A 20,025-nucleotide genomic window follows, 5' to 3' on the forward strand; every position below is an offset into this window, starting at 1 on the left:
TTGAGTGCCATATATATTTCCTATAAAATGTCTTGTATGCATTGTATGCATTATATACTTGTACATACATGAAGTGTTGTTGTTTTTCTTGATTAAGATAAATGAATGTGAGGAAAGAATAAGACAGACACAACTTGAATTGACCTCCCTGAAAGCCACACAGGAGTCTTTGAAGAGGACAGCGACAATGAAGGAACATTTTAACAATGAACTCTCTCAGGAATGCAGTGACTTGAGGCAAACCCTGGGGTGCCTGCAAAACAAGGTACTTTTCACTTTTTAATGAAATTGTAAATTGGAGTGCTGGGAATTCTCTTAATTTAAATCTTCCAGTATAGTTTATTATGTCAAATATTCAATATTGTCTTTTTTTTTTGATACACGGAGGATTTGGTTACTGCACAGTGTAAATGAAGGAATTTGGTCAATTTGAATTTCATTTAGTGAGCTGAGTTTCACTTTATATTGCTTCTATTAAATAATAAATAAGTACATTAATGAAGCATACTAATGATGACTGTAATTGCTATTGGATTTTCTGTGGAGCACTTTTAAACTCCTGGCACATAGATTTACCCATTTCCCCTCCATGACAGGGGTAACAGATTTTAATGTGACCAATCACATCATCCACCACAATGCATAGAGTCTGCTGTTTGTTTTTAAATTTTATTTGGAGAAATTTTATTGATTGATTGAAAACTAGTGAACAAAGTTAAATGCTTACCTTAAGTAAAAGCCATCAGCCATGTGTTGATCCATGTTGTGTTAAACCAAATAAAAAAATAAACCTTTCAAATGTCAATGGTAAATCAAATCATTCTCAATGCTGTTTAAGCACAAAGAATCAGGAATGTCAGATTGTATGAATGTAACGATGTCCATTGAGGACTATTACCTGATCACCATGACTGTGGTGTCTGTATTCCATAACCTCCCCAAAATGCACACACTTTTACCGTTTCACTGTGCGGTAACTGGAATTTTGCAATGCTGTTACAAGCAAAGGTGAATATTCCACGTTTGTAATATGCGCATTCTCAGAAAGTATCAATTGAATTTGGTGCACAGTTTCTTGTTCTAAATTTTAAGGGGCAAACACAAACAAATATAGCATATTGGTTGTTCTGTAACAGAGTCCACCTAAACTAGCCAGATAATACCCATGCATTTGCAGTGATACATGTATGTTTTCAAAACCATAAACCAGTTACAAATTTAAAAAAAGGAGATTTTGATTTGAATGGCCTTAACTTTTTTGTGTTTCTGTCTTAGCTCCGAAACAGCGAGGAGAAAGTTAATAGCTTGGATTTAGAAGTTGGGCTGCTCAAGTCCAAATTACAGGAAAAGACAGAGCAATCTCAACAGCTGCAAGATCAAATTCTGAAACAGCAGGAGGCTCTAAGTAGGGCAAATGAAACTCTAAAAGACACCAGGAAAGCAGCTGGCAATAAGGTAAAAGAGCTGAAGATCCTTTTTTCTGCATTTTTTTTCCATGGAATAAAAAATGTCTCTCTGAACTTTCTCTCCCCTTGTGAGGAAGAATTCCCAGGACGTGTTGCTTAGGAAAAATATGGAGTCTATTACAGTAATTTCAGTATCTTGTCTCTAAATACCAGCATATACACAGCACTTTTTTGGTGGGAGTATAGTTTTATAAGCACAATGACAAAATTCATGTATTAGTAAAAGATCACTGCTGTTCTAGCTCAATCATTGTGATTAGCATTTTCACAAGAACACAGCTGCCTTTCATTTTCAAATCAAATATATTTTAAATTTGCAAAAAAAAAAAGGTGGGGGGGGGGGTGATAGGCTTTGGATATTTTATGTTTTTGCCCATTTAGTAATACGACTATTACAGTTGTTGCTGAATAAACAAACTCTTGTTTGAACTTAAATTAAATGAAAGACAGAGATGACCAAAGTGGACTGCTTATGATGAGCTTCAAAGAACCCCTCTTACTTTTATCTACAGATTTGCTAAGCAAACAATACAGCCCTTAATTTCTGTACGGGTCCTGTGTCTCTCCAACATCTGGTTTTAGTTTACTGTAAAAACTGTCTCTCTGATCTCATATGTTGAACTACTGTAACTTTGCCACTGTCTGTTTCCTGTAAAAAAAATGCTCTGAACAATAATAGCTTTTGTTTCTTACTTTCCTAACATTAGCACAGCTGAACAAATAACTTGAAAGTTTTCGTTTGAAATAATTTCTTCCATGCCTGTGTTTGCCTTAATGCAGAGTCTTTGCGGATTATTCGTTGCTCCAACATCGAAAGACTCAGATTGCAGTTTTAGTTTTTAAGTTTTTTAAATTTAGTTTATTTTTAAATATATTTGGACAGAATTTATCTGCCAAACAAGTGAATGTAAGGGAAATTATAAATAGAGTGGATCATTTTTCATATTAAGCAAAAGGTTGTTTGCCCAATGCAGCTAGATCACTCATAAGACAAAGAAAACACCACGGAGCAAAATGTGTTTTGTTTCAGCAGCTCGGGGCCTCCGCTGTTTAAAAAAAAAAAAGGAGAAAAACAATTAATGCCTGTGAAGTTAGTGCGCCTGAGCGGGAAGGAACAATGGCAGGGGCTGCGGCCAGGCTCAAAGCCAGCGGGCGCCATGACAGATTCCATTCATAGCTGGGCGAGTGCATCCCAGCAGCTACTGCCATTGAGCAGCGAGAGAGTGAGACACTTGAAGCGCGTTTTGTAGGCCGGCAGCACTCCTCCCGTTGTGAGAACACAAGACGCATTGATTCAGGTTTCCGGATGTGATTAAAAACACAAGGCGGCAGAGGAGAGGCCCGTCATGTTGGCCCCTTCCCCCACAACGCATTTTCGCTTGAATGTTTTTGTTTATTTGTTTGCTTTTTTTTCTCTCCTTTATCGGAAATGTTGTCACCCCCCCCCAACCCCCCCATCTTTTGTTCTTTATATTTGTTTGACTGCTTGTCAGTTGGGATTCTCAGGAAAAGCTCCGTCAATTCTTGACAAGGGAACCAGCAAGGGGAGGTGTGTCAAGACAAGTTTTTTATTTAGTGATTGATTTCATTGATTTCAAATTTACCGTTTTACCTCCCTGGTTTGCTGAATTCTTTTGCATAATTCAGCTGTTTCTCCTGCATGTTCTTCCATAAAGTTGAAGTTATTGACCCAGTTGTTTGTGGGTGAAGCTTTTCTTATGTCCCTTTGAGCAAGAAGGCAGTAAATAAAATGATTTCAGTAAATAGCTAAAAATATATTTTGTCTTGAGGTGTCCTTCTCTGACCTCACTATCACTTGTTGAGAAGCCAGGATGTATCATATCTCGGTTGGGACAGTGAGATGATTGTCACTCAAAACTTGCCCATGGCAATGCCATACGTGGCTGATTTACATCTGTTCTCAGCTTCATGCAGAGCTGAAAGTAGTGCCATTTTTTTCTGAACTCCATCACTTTCTTCCACTGATTATAAAGTAAGACAAAAAGCAGTGAAGCATAACATAACCTCAATAACAACCATGATTGTGACCTGACATTAGGAATTCAGCTAATGTTAGTTTGTATTACTTATTATTTGTTTGTTTTGGTTGGTTGTTTGTTTTTAAGTGATAGTAAATGACAAATTGTCACCTTGTCACCAGGAGAGATACGTTCATGGTTTTTGTCTATTTTCGCCAACTTTCCGACATATATAATGTTAGTAGCTGTGCAGTGGTGCATGTCTGATGTCAGTGCTGTTACATTATGCTACAATGAGCCTGTTAAGTGTGCCTTGGAAAAGTGTAACACAATATATTATGCATGCAAAAAATGTACTAACACAAAGAAATTATGCAGTACAGATATGATACAGTTCTCTCAAGAGCTTTTGATGCAGTCTGTGAAACATATTAAATGCTTTCTTGGCCACTGGCAAAATAATCTAAAGTATCAAATAGCAGTTCCATGGATACCATGCAACATAGAAAATGCCCGGTTCTTATCTGTGCCTCATTGAGGTTTACAAAATTAGTGTAAAAAAATCTGGCTTTTCCAAAAAATTGGATTTCATCAGAAATCATGAAAAATATGATTGAAAATACCCATTTTTAAGAAGCAGGAGCTGTATAATGTACATATGCACTGACTACTGTTTTGGCGCTGTGTCCAAACACGGCCTTTTATATTTTTCAACATTTTTTTTATGCCGGGGGACAATTCAGGACATGCTGTGATGAGGATATGCTGTAAATAAGTTGGTTCCTGAAACAGAATTCAGTCTCGTCTATACTTTAACCACATTTGTAAGGGGCTCAGCTACAGTAATGTGAGGGTACCGACTGTAGACAGATGACTAATAAAAAACATTACAGTTCTTCTAAGATTGACCTTGACAATGTTTGCATAGGCCACAAAAGCAATTATTCCCTAAATATAGTTTTAAAAGATGGCAAAAAGCAGACAGAAATGCTCAAATTAGTGCAAATTGCAGACATTGGCAAGTGGTATTGGATGACAGTTTGCTGCTTAACGAAGGAGGCCTACAGGTAATTAAATCTTGACATACATTTATGTGGCACGCCGAAACCAGCAACTGGAAATGCAATCTGGAATAAGTGCAGAGATTTTGTGTAAAGTTGCCTGATGCTCTGTCATCTGAGACTGCTCTTCATGAGTGCGGGGTGAAGGTCAAGGAGCTATCTTAACTCCATCAATCCTGTAGACAGTTACAAATGACCTTTCACTTTCCATAAGACATTCAATATTCTGAATTGGAGGGATACATTTTTCTGTGTTTAGAAGATGGGGAAATAAGAGCCTTTCGTGTTGCGAAGAGTGCCGCCATGGCAAGATCTCTCTAAACGGTTCATTCACCCCATGTGCTGATTGAAACTAATATCTCATTTAAAGAAACTGACTCCCCTTCGTAACGCTGAAGATTGAAGATGTTATTGAAACCAGAGATAAACTCCCGGCATATAAAGTGGTTGATTAGACAATATGGCCGGTAAAACCGAAACACAACAAACAAAAGCAAAACACGTTCTAAAGCAAAGCATAGACAAGGCCGCGTGTGCCGCTGCGTATTACTCCCACGCACCAAGCGCCTTACACAGCTAGTCATAATGGCCTTACTAATGACAGCTCCAAAGCAAGCATGGCAAAAGTGAACGTTTTTCACTGGAAAATAAATATGCCAGGGAGAGAATAGAGCAAACCATGAAACTGTATTTACTTATTTGTTTATTTTAATTTCAAGTCTAAATATATTCATTCTGAGGAAAGAGTTTGTGGAGTTTTAAAGGCAATCAAACTCACTCGGTGAACGCTGTAAGATTATGGAACATGACATTTTGGAGAAGGTTTGGGCGTATTTGTTCATTCGTGGGAAATCAAACACATTGTACTCCGGCATTGTGGCCGAAAGGTGATCATATTGTCCATCTTTATTGGTTTATATGGGGGTGTTCCTAGTGGATAAACCTGCTCTGTGTGACTTGCATTATTTACAGGTTGCCATATTCCTAAAGTGGGAGAGTTTGCAGTACAGTGGTGTGACTGTATAGGCCTGTGTGCTAGTGAATCATAGCAACATGCAGATTGTAAAATAACTCTGATTATCAAACAAAACAGCAACACTTGGATTATTTTTATTATTTGGCCAACAAAATTGTTATTTTTACCATGAAAAACACCATGATCTAATAGTAGTAATAATAGCGATAATAACTGTAAAAATGCTGTCGTTGCTCAACTGTTTATCAAGTACCTGCTGTTCATCATCCGATGGTGGATTTTTAAAGACAACTTCATCACCTGTGCAAATTGGTAATAAGTAAATAAATAAATTCTGACCATTTAAAAATGGAATTAGCATTGAATTTTCATTTGTCTTTGTTAAAAGCGGTACGTTTATTTACATCCTGATTGTTTGCTACCAACTTAAAATCAACAGGATTAAAAAATTTGGCAGAAGGTCATTTCACCATATATTGTGTAAAAAAAGAATAATTAACTTTAATATTTTTTTTTTCCTAGCTTCCTGTATATGACTGTCAGGTCTAAATACTGAGGTGAAACCTCATTTGCAGCTCACCGTCATTGAAGTGCAGTTTTACATTTTATGTGTGGGGTTTTGCTACAAATATTCCGACATGTCAAAAATGGTGTTTATCTTATTATGTATGTTCGGTATCACAGCCTTTCTATTTGCATCTACAGATACACAAGAAGGAAAACAAACTGGCTGTAATGCAGAAGGAACTGTTAGAGGTCAAAGCTAAGAACTCAGAATGTCAGAATGAGGTAAGTTGTGTGCGTGCGTGTGTGTGTGTGTGTGCTCGTGCGCGTGTGCATGCGTGTGTGTGTGCACTTGTGCGTGTGTATGTGTACGTATTTGTGTGTGTGTATAAATAGATAGTAATTAACGTAAAAATGAATGTAAATTAATTTTGCTGGGTGTTAAAAATGTCATCCTTGTACATCTCTGTTTGGATCTTGCATAATAACTACAGTCTGTGAACCTGTGTGCTTTGCCTGTCATGTGCTGACCAAGGCTCACTGAATTATGTCAGTATTATTACTGATCAAACTGTGTGTGTAACTGCAATTTCAACAACTTGATACTTGGAAATTTTGTGATGTGTTCATACATAAAGGCCTTATGTTGTTGTTGATGCTGTAATTTCCAAAAAAGTGAACAGTTCCACATCCCAAAAACACATATTTTAAGTTACGTTGGTACTGTTATACATGAAATAAGTGAAGAGAGCTAAACATTTTGAGCTGAAAAAGTACAGTCATTGTTTGAGCGGATTTACAGTAAATTTGCATTGACAGCTGTCGGTAGCACTTTTCTAAGATTGAGAAGATTTTTTTCTTCCTTTTCTACTTTAGATTCTTTTGTTCAAATCTGAGGTGCTGCCCAAACAGGAGTACAAACTCGCTATTTCCTCCACTTTTGTTAAATTTGAAAGAGAGGGGGGTTAAGTGATTTGAAATGAGGCTCGCATCCTTATTTTTCTGTTTCCAGTTGCTCCGTAGGGAAAATCTCCTGCAGAAGCTGAAGGAAGAGTCTGTACAGCTGACAGCCCAAATAAAGGAGCAATCCCAGGACATTAACAAGCTGAACAGTGAGAAGGAAAAACTTGAGCTGGAGTTGACGGTTGTCATGGAGAAACACAGAACAGCGCAACAAGAGGTGTGCATAGGCCAGGACACAAGAAGCCTTCCGTTTCGGGGGTTTAAATGCTTCATTATCATACATTGTGTGCTAAGTTGGACCCTATTGTCATGCCACTGCCTCTGTTTACAGAAGAAGCTATGCCATAAGCTGTGTATTGTGTTTGCTGTAACAGTTTGCGACCAGTCACACGAAAAGTTTATCTGTAAATAATCACACATTTTTAGTGTCTCCATTAACATATTCAATCCCCTCAAGATAATCTCAGCGACTAAGGATCAGAAACTCCCTTTAAGATAGACTGGGAGCATTTTGAGGTCAAAATTTTTTACAAGAAAACATACAAAATCATTCAAAAGCAAGCGATAAATAGAAGATTGTTGTAAGCAGGTACAGTGTGTGTGCGTGTATGTGTGGAATGTTCATTAAAACCTCACACAGGAAAAAAAAAAACACAAACATTCTAGAAATGCAGAGGAGATGCTTTGGGAAAGCACCTTTTAATTATGCTGTTTGTTTCGCTCTGCTGGGAGGCCTCGTCGAGGAAAATATCTTCATAATTAAAGATTATTATTAATGGGGATATCCATCTTTGAAGCTCCCTTTTTGTTTTTCGCGTACTCCTCGTTATCAGGTGAACAATCGGGATCAAGTGATTCTGCAGCTGAAGACTGACCTGAAAGCGAGGGAGGAGCAGCACCGCGGCGCACGCGAGGAGGTGAGTGTCCAACCCCCCAACCTGGAGCCACGCGGTTCCCGGGACCTGTTTATCGGCCCATGAAAAATGGATGAGTCCGCGTTTAGAAGACGCCGAATAATTTTCAATATTTAGCCTGGCCCTGAATACAGATGCCGCTGAACTTTGGGGGGGCGCCGCGCTGTGCCTGCCTGCGTGTTTGTTTGAAATGCATCGAGCTGATTCTCTCCCATCAGCTGGGCCTTCACGAGTCTGAGGCCAGCAGGCTTAATGAGCGAGTGAAAAGCCTGCAGAGCGATGTACGTGAGCTGTGGGAGAAGTGCCGCGAATGGGAGGAGCGTCTGGCCCGGGAGGAGAAGGAGAAGCAGCACCTGCAGCACCAGCTCCATGTCGCTCAGCAGCAGGTACTGCGCCGTCCGTACGCCGTTCCCTCTCCAGCTGCACTCTTGCTCGCACAATGCTTCTAAAGTACTCATGCCTCAGTATGTGTTGCAGTTAGTACTGTGTACTGATGTATATTAATCCTGCACAAAAAATGATAACCCCTGGAACTTTAAATTGTTTTTTTTTTTCCCCCCAACTATTGACCCTCTCCGTTTCCAGATTATGCGCTGTATATAGGACACAAATAGTATTATTCTTTCATTATATCAAGACTGCTAAGGTGTTGTGGATGCTTGTGTAATCACGTAACCACAGTAATGCTTTAAAACAGTTCTTTAATGAAGATGGCGGCTTCGAAACTGCTCGATTTTACTGTCACTTGTGTAGAGGGTTGAATGTGCAGTTGAAGAGCTGAGTCGATCCTTCTTCCTCTTAGATGAAGCATCAAATGAAGACAAGTGAGCAGTTGAACGCAGACTTCAATGCCACGAAGCAGGCGCATACCGTCGACATGGAGCGCTGGAACCAGAAGTCCTTACTTTTACAAACGCAGCTTGACCAGGCGTGCGTAGATCTGCAGGATAGTCAAAGCAAAGTACAGGAGCAGAGGCTGAAGGTCAGGGACCTGGAGGGCAAGCTCAGTCACACTGAGGTCTTGCATCAGGAAGCCCTGGCTAAGGTAAATAACTGGACAAACCCCACACAAGAAAGATAAGACTTTGCAATAATAAACACATGTGATAGCAAGAAACTTAGAATTGCCAACCATTGTTAACGGTGGCGTAGGGGTGTACTTTTAGGTCTTAGTCATCAAGTTAAAAAGCTAAATCTTAAATAGCTAAGACTCTGCTTTTGCATCCGAGATGTTTGTTGTGTTGAAAATTCATCAGTGTGCCAAAAAAAAACATAATTGATTTTCAGAGAAAATGAGCTTTTCTTGTTTACTGACTATAACGGGTCAAAGCAGGATAACAGCATAGTTTCACTAACAAGAATTAAGTCATTATGCTACATTATAATGCATCATGTGTCAGGCACAAATAGGAAAGATGAAAAGAACACAGGATTCGTCATACAGGTCCAAAGGTCATTCTGAGGCGTTTTCCTTTTTTTAGTGGATGAATTGAAAAGTGATGTTTTAACCACAAGGTTTTTATTATAGTCACAAGAGGAACATGTTATAACCATTAAGCTCATTAAATGTCAAAACAATGGAAAAAAAAAGCTTAAAATGTATGAAAACATTCAGCCTGTAATGATATAACTCAGGCATCAAGCTATTTTGTTAAAAAAAATAAATAAAACTGTGTGTCCACAGAAACTCTTTGAAATTTAAAATCATCAAAACAAAATTAGTAGGAAAATTATCAGCCACTGAGCGTGTGGTGACGATGATTTTGTTTGACATTTTTGTTTGACTCTTAAACTGTCACAACACTTGCATTCAGCATGAACCTAATGTGCATTTGACAGTTGCAGCATAGGTTTGCATAAATGGAAGAAGCATAAAAATAAATAACTTATCTGAATAACTGTAAATTGTAATAGGTAAGTTGTGGCAATAATGAGCTAATTGCAGGACTAGTCTCGCAACTCAAATCAATCAAATATTCTTACCGGTTTCTTAATTCCTTATTCCATTATTTTGCTGTAATAATCACAGCCGATTAGCTAGATGCCAAACAAAAAATGTTCTGCCTAAGGTGACGATACAAAAGAACAAAAAGTGCTTTAAATACTAAGAGCTGCTGAAAAATTTCACCTTTGTGCTCAAAGCTCCAACTTTTTTAGGTGCTGAATGCATGGATACAGCAGAGAAACATTCTGCTGTATTAAGTTACTCCCTGCTTATTGGCCTTCCAAGAAAAAATCTGTACATATCACAATACTATCATATTGGCAGCCTTACCTAATTAAGAAAAAAATCCATTATATGTTTTACATCATCGTCAATTTCACCTGTAAAAAGGGTATTCAGAGTTAGGGCTGGAAGCGAGAATTGGCTCATACAATATCAGTCACAGGGTTTTGATAAGATGACCTTGTATTCAATATGAATATTCCCAGTTATGGAAAAATGTATAGTATTTCACAAAATGTGAATGACCTGTGGGGTCACGGAGTCAGCATCTCACATTCACCATTTCTCCATAATCACCTCCAGACAAAGTAGTATACTTAATGATTACAGAAAAAAAAATAATAATAAAGAAAATGTAGAGCAGTGTGCAATAACTGGGTTGCAGGTGTGAGAACTTGGATTTGACCAGCCTCTAGAAATGTCCAGAAAAACACAGACCCACAGCACAGTGGATGGGAGATTCCATTACTTCACTCTGTCAATCAAGAAAAAAGCAGTTAGAAAATATGAGTGCCGGAAAGCTTTTTGCAAAATTCTCTAACAGTCATACTGTACAGTGTCATTTTGGTAGATTTTCACTAATATGGTAACTCTCTTGTCTTCAGATTGACTTTATATGTGGTAGGAAAGTTATAGCTTTAAGGTATACTTTGTTTTATACAGAAGAAACTTAGTTTTGTTTTGAAGCAATCTGGCATGGTTAGCGACATTCGCCCAGTTCCTTCGTTGCTCTATAACCAGCAGTATGCATTTGCGTTTGCATTTACCTAGTATTTTTTGCACAGTGCAAATATGTCTTGTATGTTTATAAATTGTGAAGTTTGAAGTGTAACCTCCTTTTACAAGGAACTTTCCCTAGGCCTACTTGAAAGCATGAATCGGACAAATGGGCAGAGCGTTTTTTGAAGGAGACATTAGAATGCTCCCTGTCATCATAGGAAAATGATAGATAACCACTGCTTCTGATCTGCTTGTGTACTCACATTACACACAGTGAGCAACCAGTCCAATATATCAGGAAATAACAAGGCCATCAGTTTACCATGTGCAGTGTTTCTTATACGGCTTGGTGCAGAGCCGGTGGCCCCATGCATGGAATAGGGACAGTGGCTGTTTGGAACTGGGGGAGTTGCTGTTTGGACGACCCATGGGGATAGATTCATACTGACTACTACCTTGTTTCTATTATAACTCGCAGAACAAAATGGCATGTGATTTTAAGCCAATTGTCTGTAGCAACATAGTTTTGCCATTTGTACAAAAGTTGCTTTGTTACATTACAATACAACTGTTTTTCATTTTTATTGTGACAACAGCACATCAGAAAGGCCAGACATTGAAACACTGCAGCTGAATTTCTAACAGAATTTGCATATGAGAAAGGGTATGGTTTTAAAGGATTAGTGAGACAATGTTTTGTGTGCTGCTGACTAAAAAAAAAGTTGGATGATTAGGGTTTACTATAACAAAAATAATTTTATGTCGGCTAGTTGGTACTCTGGTTATGCAATCACTGATCGGCAGGGAAAAAAGAAGAACCCAATGATCAGCGTGGCTAGCTGCGGTGGCAAGCTTCTACTGAAGTACATAGAAATGAATTAAAGTACTGTGGTGGCAGAGTATTATGGTCACTTTCCATTTCTGTGGCTGCAGGTTCAGAGTGGAGAAGAGCTGGCGAAAAAGCAATGTGCTGAAATGTTACGTTTAAAGCAACAGATAGAGAACACCCAAATGGAACTGAGAGAGAGTAACGCCGCGGCCAAAAACCATGAAACGTCGTCTGACATCTTCAAACAGAAATATCAGACCGCCATGGAAAAAGCCCAGCAGCTGGAGGGACAAATTCAGAGTCTGGAGGAAGAAGCTCAGTATTCCAACAAACAGGTAGGGTCGCTCACAAAGCAGATGTAATCATCATCTTAATTTTTTTGAAATTAGAAAAAAGGGAAGGTTTTCTCTTTTGTTTGGACATGTTATGCTAATGTGAAATTCCAAAAAATATTAATTGCTTCCCAGCTACTGTCACATTTAAAAATAAAACTACACTGAAGTAAAATTGACTGTAATGTGAAAGCTGGTGGAACTCTTCATCAGAAGTCACTCAACAGAAAGTACCTGCAGCACATGTGCAAGATTTTGTACGTCACATTTGGCTAACTCAATCAGAGTAAGCACAGAAGCATCCAAATCCTATGTGATTGGACAGAGCTCCTTCCAGTTAACCTTCTCCATGTTATTCTATTGCCTGAGAGTTATAAACCTGGAGGAGTGCACAGGGTATTGTGGGTAGGTATTGTGCCAGGGCTGAAAACATGCATTTCCAAACAAGCTGACATTGTGGCAGGAATGCGCAACTCTTGGTGAATGAACATTTGTCAGCATGGAATTGTGACCCACAGTAATGCTTTAATGAACAATGAATATGTCTCTCCACTATTTTCTCCCCATTATTCACATGTAATATCTTCATATGAGACTGCTGGTGTGCATATTAAAGGTACATCTGGGCATTTTAGAGCTTATATTAAATAGTTAAAATTAATAATCTATAGTATATGTGATCTAAATAATCAGCATTCATTATCTTTTTCAGTATGATCCAATAGCTAAACAGACAGCAAATGCTATGTGCTTTTCAAATTTTGGATCGTTTCGGTTGAATCAAAGCAGATGCATTTTTTTTCATGTATGTGCTTCTCGATCCTTGAAGGTTCTCGAGGCACAGGAAGTGGTCAGCAGCTTGAAGGCAGAGGTGTTGAACCTGGAGGCTCGCTACGAGGAGAAGTGTAAACAGATGGAGAATTCAGAAGAAGCAATTGACCAGCTGACAGAAGAGCTACAGACTACTCAGGACCATCTTAAGTGCAGCAGTGACCGTATCCTTGAATGTGAGCAGCTGATTGAAAAATTAAAAGAGGAAGTGGACATGCAGCGCAAAGAGGTCAGCCATTTTGCACACACTCCTTTTTTTCCCAGTCGTTCTTTCATTTTGCTGTCTATATCACAAATTTTAGATGTATAGTTCTCAAGATGTACTTAATTAAGCATCAACGTGTGCATTCATATACAAGTGATTATGACCAATAATTATTATTATTACCATTGTTTGCATTGTTGTCATGATTTTTTCATATCAGTTTATCACCTGCATTCACTGAAACACTTGTTTTAAGCGATTCAGGGGCAAAAATGAATGTAACCGAACTGGTGTCACGTTGGTTCTTATAGAGCATATTTAGTATGTCTGGCAACAAATGAATCATTTTTTTAATACAGAAATGTAATTTTGTGTTAACTGTTGTGTACAAGGTCAGACTGATGGAATGTAATTTTAATCAGATAAAATTTAATTTCTGTGTTACTCTTATAAAAGAGTTACGGATTTGAGGAGCAACTGTATGTTATACTTTATTACATTTAGTAAGTACTTTGAAAGTTGTGGTTTCAAACAGTTTTATTTTGCAGTGGGTTCTGAACTCTCTTTGAGTCTCCTCTTGTATTTTGTTATCTGTCTGATTTAGTTTGTGAATCTGCCGAGATGTTTGGTTATGATCCAAGTTTTATGCACACTTGTGTTACACAGATATGTATGCTGTCAAAAAAATATTCTTCTCATGTACAGTGCAAGCTATCAGAATTGGCCATACATGTTGCATTGAAATCTTCAATCAGTATGCACTGAACAAACAATTTAATTCAAGAAATAAAAAAGGGAAAAATCTGTGTATGCCATGAAAGTAAGACTTCTGTTATCAAACTGTGTCAGTTCATAAGGATTCTAGCAAAGACATCAGTGAACACTCTGGTGTGAAAGAGGGTTTGATTTGTTTGTTACTGATCAAATAATCCCCCACAGATATCAGATCATGAAAATACATTCCTGCAGCTTCAGTCAGACCTGACTTCATACCAGTTCAGCCACAGTTACTCCAACGAGGAATACGAATCTCAACAAAAACACTCCAATCTCTTACAGAAGGTAAGCTTTCTCAGCCTTCTTGTGAAGGACATCTTATTTTACCCTAGCAGAGCTGGGTATTGAATATGTCTGATGCACACTTAATGGCATCAATATACAGTATATATCCACGATTTGTATAAACGTGAGTGTTATGATAGTAGCTAGATGTGAGATCTAGGGCAAGAGGATGTAGCAGATACAGTAAGAGCTCTGTGACTGTATAGAGACACTGAAGGACAGTAAGTGTTAGGGGCTGACCTCATACAATATATGGGATGCAGTGGCTAATACCCTTACATATATCATTGACTCTTTGGATAAATAGCTTAGCACTGTCTGTAAGTACATTTTGAAGTACAGTATGTTTTGAAATTGAAAATAAGTTGAAGGTGACCCTGATGATTTTGCATGTCTGCGTCTGAATGTAGGTAAGGTGTTAACAGACGTTGTGCCCTTAGATTCCAATCTCAGAGAAAAGTGTGTCAAAATGAAATTTTTTGCATGCTGTTATCTGGCTGTGAACACAGCCAGTGGATCACCTCAGACTCTCAACATTATTTTTTTGAAACTAGCAATTTACAGTGTGTTGAAGATGATGGAAGTACTTCAGTGTTATGTTTTTTTTTTTTCATCAGAAAATCAAGGAGGTGTATTATCGTTACATCCCAGTATCTTTGGTACTGTACAAAATGCAAAACCTGCAATCCGGTTACACGTGGCACACAGGAAGTGATAGAACAGACAAAGGTGAAGCCAACATTCAGTGGCCGCTCAAAAGAGCAATATAGCCTAACAGTGAACAGCATGTAGTGGCACCTCTTACATTAAAGTACTAGAGTTAATGCTTTTTAAAATGAACACTTTTTTATTGTTGTTCAGGTTATACTGTACGGTTCATAATTTGTTTTAATATGAACATTGAAAGACTTTGAAAGAAAGAAAGGGGTTGGAAGAAAAATATTGAGGTTATATGAATTGGCTGCTTGCCAAAACATTGAAATCTGTTGTGTGTAACTATTTTTTTTTTTTTTTTTTGGTCATGATTTGTGATTTTGCATTCATTTCATGTGGTTGAGAAATTACTAATAAATGAATAATTGGGAGTGAACTGGTGCATTGGTTGAACATCACTTTTGGAGCAATAAAAGATTAAATGCACTGTCACCCACAATATATTTTTTTTCATTTCCCATATGTTAGGAATGGATGTTGTGATGTATAAACTGACTCAAACAGAAGTGTTATATATGCTAACACTGAACATGTTTAAACTATGCTAAACTTTTAGCTGCTCGAGAATGTGTATTATACAACTTTAGATAGAGCTAGGTTATTTTAACCATGTGTACTTGAAGGAAAGAAAAGGAAAAAGTCTGTACACAATAAAATTCACAAAGCTAGGTATGCAGCAATTGTTGCAGTGTTGTAAGAAATTAGAGTCCAGCAACCACAGGACAAATGAGCTATTACACCGGGAGACCAGCCTGCTGTGGGTGATTTGGGTTTCCACGGCCTCATTGAATGTATTAAACTCCATTGCACTCCACAGCAGGTGGTTTCTCTCAGATCTTGGGCTTCCCAAAAAGTGCTATATCATCTAAGCACATCCATTCACTCATCGATAACATTTCAGCAGTAAGCTTTACAAAGACATTTGGAGATCAGACGTGCCTCTTATGTCCGTGTTAAGTTTAACCTCACAGTGGATTGACTTGGATTTCAAATGGGAAGGTTTTTTCCTACCCAGAAATATAGCAGTTCTCATACAGTTAAGGCCATTTCAGTTGTAAGTATAGGGATTGATTTACACATGCAAGAATGTTTACTGACAAATACCTTCAAATAGTTTATTAAATGGCTGAGAAAAATTAATACATGGCAACCAATGATATGAATCCCTTAGGTACAGTGTGTTGACGTGATCAAAATTTTTTTTTTTTTTTTGTTTGGTTAGTGTATTTGTTCATTTTATAAATCTTTGACATTTTACTCTGTATCGGTGGAACATTTTGAACTGGTTATGGAACAAGAAAATGCTTTCATTTGAAGGTTAAGTAAAGTTTTTATACTCAATGTTTTCATGCATTGATTCCCTGGGATTCATATGGGTGCCTATGAGTTACTCGCCAATCCTCCAGCATTATTTGCCTTATGATGCTCTGTGGGGCTTGTAGTGTGGAAAGTGGTCACAGTAGGCATGCATTTGTGTCAGAGAATTGCACACAAAATGCCCTGTGTTCCTAAGTGGGCTCAGTGGTTGTCATTATGGTGGTGACGAGAATAAATGTATAATTGGTGATTGCAAAAGGTGGATGAAAATGCAAAAATATAGATAACAAAAAGTAAATTCTCTTTCAAATTAGAAGAACCTTTGAGAACCTTTACGCGGACCTCTGTGAACATCAGTGACATCCATTCAAGGGAGTTGAATGGGCTTTCGATTTTACAGAAGCATTTTTTTTTATTATTATTTGTTATTTTTTTTTTAACAGGAACTTGCCTGTGTGAGCCAGCGGCTGAGCGAGAAGGAGGCCTGGAACGAGGAGTGCGAGAGGACCATTGAGCAGCTGAAGGCCGAGGCCCTCCGTCTGGCTGAAGACCTGCAGAAGCGTGCACTGGAGAACCAGGGCCTGGAGCGCACCCTGCAGTCCCTCCACCTGGACGTGGCCTCCGCCCACCAAGGCCACAAGGTCACGCTCGCCCAGCTGGAGCAAGAAGTGGCCCAGCTGGAGATGGACCTCACCGACGCCAGGAAGGCTTGTGCCCAGAGGGATCAGGTAGCTACCTCTGTCTCTATGCCTCTGCATCACTCCCTGCAATAAAGCATTCCTGAGCCTGTAATCTGAAGCCCATGTCAAATTGATTACTGATGAAAATGAGTGGGGAGTATATATTATCTTGTACAAGGTAAAGTACAAAGACAATAAATTGTGCTCACAGACTTATTTTTTAGCATGTATGGTATGTAGGAAAGTGTCCTTTGGGGGAAAAACAAACAGTCTTTAACGATCTTGGATTTTAAAAACCTGCTTACTAATTAATGAGGTATGTTTGCAACAGAAGATACAATATTGAATATTGATCATGCTTGGAGCATTGGAAAGGGCCATATTTGAGAAGTAATTACTGCTTCAGAGAATCTTGTGTGTAAGACTGACTGTTTGTTGATCATTAGTTGAACATCTGTACATACATCTTGAGAGGCCCCCAGTAGTGTTGCCAAACTTCGTTTTTTAATTCAATTTTTTTCAGTATTTCCTTTTTCCCCAGATGTATAAATTATCTTTATTCCATATAAAGATGACTTGCAGTCGTATACACATATCCAACAAACATGATGCGTTTGAAAGGAAACCAACACTTCAACCTGTACATATATTAACGTAGTTGCTGTTAAGGCTGTTAGGGTTCAAATGTTCTGCCTTCTTTTTCATTTCTTATTTTTTATTTTATTTACGATTACCCATTGTAATATCTTTCCTGTCCTTTGTCTCAATCACACGAAGCATGAACGAGTTGGACTGCTTTCATTTGATCTTTGTGCACCTATTAATGTATTCTATGAATAACATCTGAGCGGAGTGTTTGTTATGTTACCAATGCAACCAAACGCAGAGTGTGACTTGGGGTCCAGAGTCAGTTAAATCACCATGAAGAGTGCGTGGCTTCTTAACTGAAACCGAGCAGCACGAATAATTAAAGGCTTAAGCTAAATACATAGACAGACATTTCAATGTAGATCTGTAATAACATTTACTATTATTCTCTGAGGCTTTGATTGCTTGACAGAAACAAATTACTCTGGGATTAATTTCAAGAAATCATGCCAAGTGAATGCAATTTACAGCAATTAAGACATGAAAGGATACTAAATATTAAAATTAGGGGGAACATGATTGAACATGATAAAGAAGTGAGGTATGGAACTGTGCCAAGTGAAGGGAACTGTTCATGGGTACCGTAGGTGCTGCACTGTTTTTTTTTGTTGGAGACAGCTTAGCTCATGTTGGAAAGACTTGATTCCAGCAGTGACTCTAATAAAGGCCATTTTTGATGTCACACCATACAATTTTACAATTGTTAGATCGTGTTCAAATTAAAAATGTTTTAAATGATCTGCCCACAGAAAAGCACATGTACATCCACCAACAGTTTACATTCTGCGTCTGCATGAATGTAGCTATATTTAATGGAAAAATTGCACATATTATGCAAAGAAATAAGATGATCTTATAAAGCTTTGCATGCTGATGGTCCCAAATGTGGATTCTCAAGCCACTAAGCATGTATAATTCTGTAAGAGCTGTGTAAACGATACATTTTCTGTACAGTCAAAGAATTATCTCTGATGGGATGCAGCAATGTAGCTGTGCACAAGGCACTTCATTTTTTTTTTTTTTTTTTTTTGACAAATCCCAACAAATGCCAACTTCTAAGTGATATATCACCTCTTTATTGCACATTGGGAGGACTTTTTTTGGTGCACTTGAATGGGTTTTCTTATTTGTGTCCCTTGTCAGGCAATCCGAAAAAGAGATGACCTTCTGAAGAAGTCTGAGGCTGACCTTCTTCAGGCGAGGGAGGCCATCAAAGGCAAGGCAATGGAGTTAGAACACCTTGAGTGCACAGTCAAGGACCTGAGAGGAGATTTGCAAACTGCAGAGACGGACAAAAGCCAAAAACAGCAGGAGAACCTGGCTTTGAGGACGGAAATAAAGCAGCTGAACCAGGAGCTACATGACATCCACAAGCAGTACAGAGAGACAGGTAGGCTTCCTCTTCATTTAAAATGACGTTTTCTATGGTTATTATCATGCGCCGTCTGATGTATTGTTTCACTGATAAGAATTTTACGACAAATGCCTTCCGAGACTTCTCTCAGTCAGTCTGTGTGGGCCCAACAATGCCAAAAAGATCACTTGTCTCACTGTTGATTGGCCTGTTGTTCGTATGGCATCTAATGATCGTGAAGTCAAGTTACAAGTTTTTCTTCATAATTTCTGTAATAATTTGCTTTTGTCATTTGTTCTTGTTTTCATTGTTGAGATGATATTTATGATGTGTTTGCATTCTGAAGGTGGATGCATTTTTGACTTGTAAACTCACATATGTCAGATACCAATTACACACACATACACATTTTTCTTGCCTCTTGCCAGGTTGTATTTTTTATTATCATTTTTTGGGTATGGACTTTAAAGGTACTCTTTGTTTTCATTAATTTACGTGTAGTACTATGTAATTGTGCAAGTCAAAAGACTTACTGACAATTACTCTTAGATGTGTTCTGTAACTTAAATTTAAGGAATTGTGTATTTGTCAAGTATTATATATTCAACGTGTTGAGTTAGCGTAAAAAATAACACTCAGCGGAGTCTTTCAGGTATTCAAAATAATCAGCGTGTAACCTAGATTTTAAGCTTTGTAATTTTATCAATCCTTATTTCGATTTCTTCAATATGCATTCATTTAGTATTACTGTACTTAGTCACTTTTATAGTATTGCTGAGCGCTATGAGCCTTTTCATTTATTCATTAAAGGAAATAAATTAAAACAGGGGAATGGGCAGTACAGATTGTCTTGCAAGCTGTTGCACCAAACATTAATATATCTAATGAATAAATCATAATGCTTTCTATGAATTGCATAAATATTTCATTTGATAGGAATGAAACAAGGAATGAAACAAGCAAATAAAAACATCTGAAGTTGGGATTCATAAAAATCTCATAGGCCCTAATGTGCTCATTTTCAGAGTTAAAAGCAAGAAGTATACATTTATAGATATCTGAATATTCCATATCTGAATGCATTATGTACATGTATTATATATGTACATATAGCTACATATGTGCATATGTACATTACTAATGATTAGAAATAAATATGCTGTACAGACAGAACTAACAGAATTGTATCTTTCCTGAATGGATTATTTGTACATGAAAATGTAATAAGTCTCCTAAGAAATTA

The 20,025-nt window shown here is 37.9% G+C and overlaps 1 protein-coding gene across 1 annotated transcript in view; it reads left to right on the forward strand.

The window, feature by feature from the left end:
• Positions 1 to 20,025, forward strand: part of LOC118796344 (coiled-coil domain-containing protein 18-like) — a 103,858-nt gene that overhangs the window by 35,596 nt on the left and 48,237 nt on the right. The window contains exons 11-22 of the mRNA XM_036555181.1: positions 98 to 265; positions 1,276 to 1,455; positions 6,188 to 6,271; positions 6,999 to 7,166; positions 7,783 to 7,866; positions 8,082 to 8,249; positions 8,666 to 8,908; positions 11,744 to 11,974; positions 12,801 to 13,031; positions 13,947 to 14,069; positions 16,544 to 16,828; positions 18,572 to 18,818. Of these exons, the coding sequence (XP_036411074.1) occupies positions 98 to 265; positions 1,276 to 1,455; positions 6,188 to 6,271; positions 6,999 to 7,166; positions 7,783 to 7,866; positions 8,082 to 8,249; positions 8,666 to 8,908; positions 11,744 to 11,974; positions 12,801 to 13,031; positions 13,947 to 14,069; positions 16,544 to 16,828; positions 18,572 to 18,818 (2,212 nt within the window). The remainder of the gene's footprint in view (positions 1 to 97; positions 266 to 1,275; positions 1,456 to 6,187; positions 6,272 to 6,998; positions 7,167 to 7,782; positions 7,867 to 8,081; positions 8,250 to 8,665; positions 8,909 to 11,743; positions 11,975 to 12,800; positions 13,032 to 13,946; positions 14,070 to 16,543; positions 16,829 to 18,571; positions 18,819 to 20,025) is intronic.

The sequence above is a fragment of the Megalops cyprinoides genome, chromosome 2, assembly GCF_013368585.1.
Source record: "Megalops cyprinoides isolate fMegCyp1 chromosome 2, fMegCyp1.pri, whole genome shotgun sequence".
NCBI classification, from domain to species: Eukaryota; Metazoa; Chordata; class Actinopteri; order Elopiformes; family Megalopidae; genus Megalops; species Megalops cyprinoides.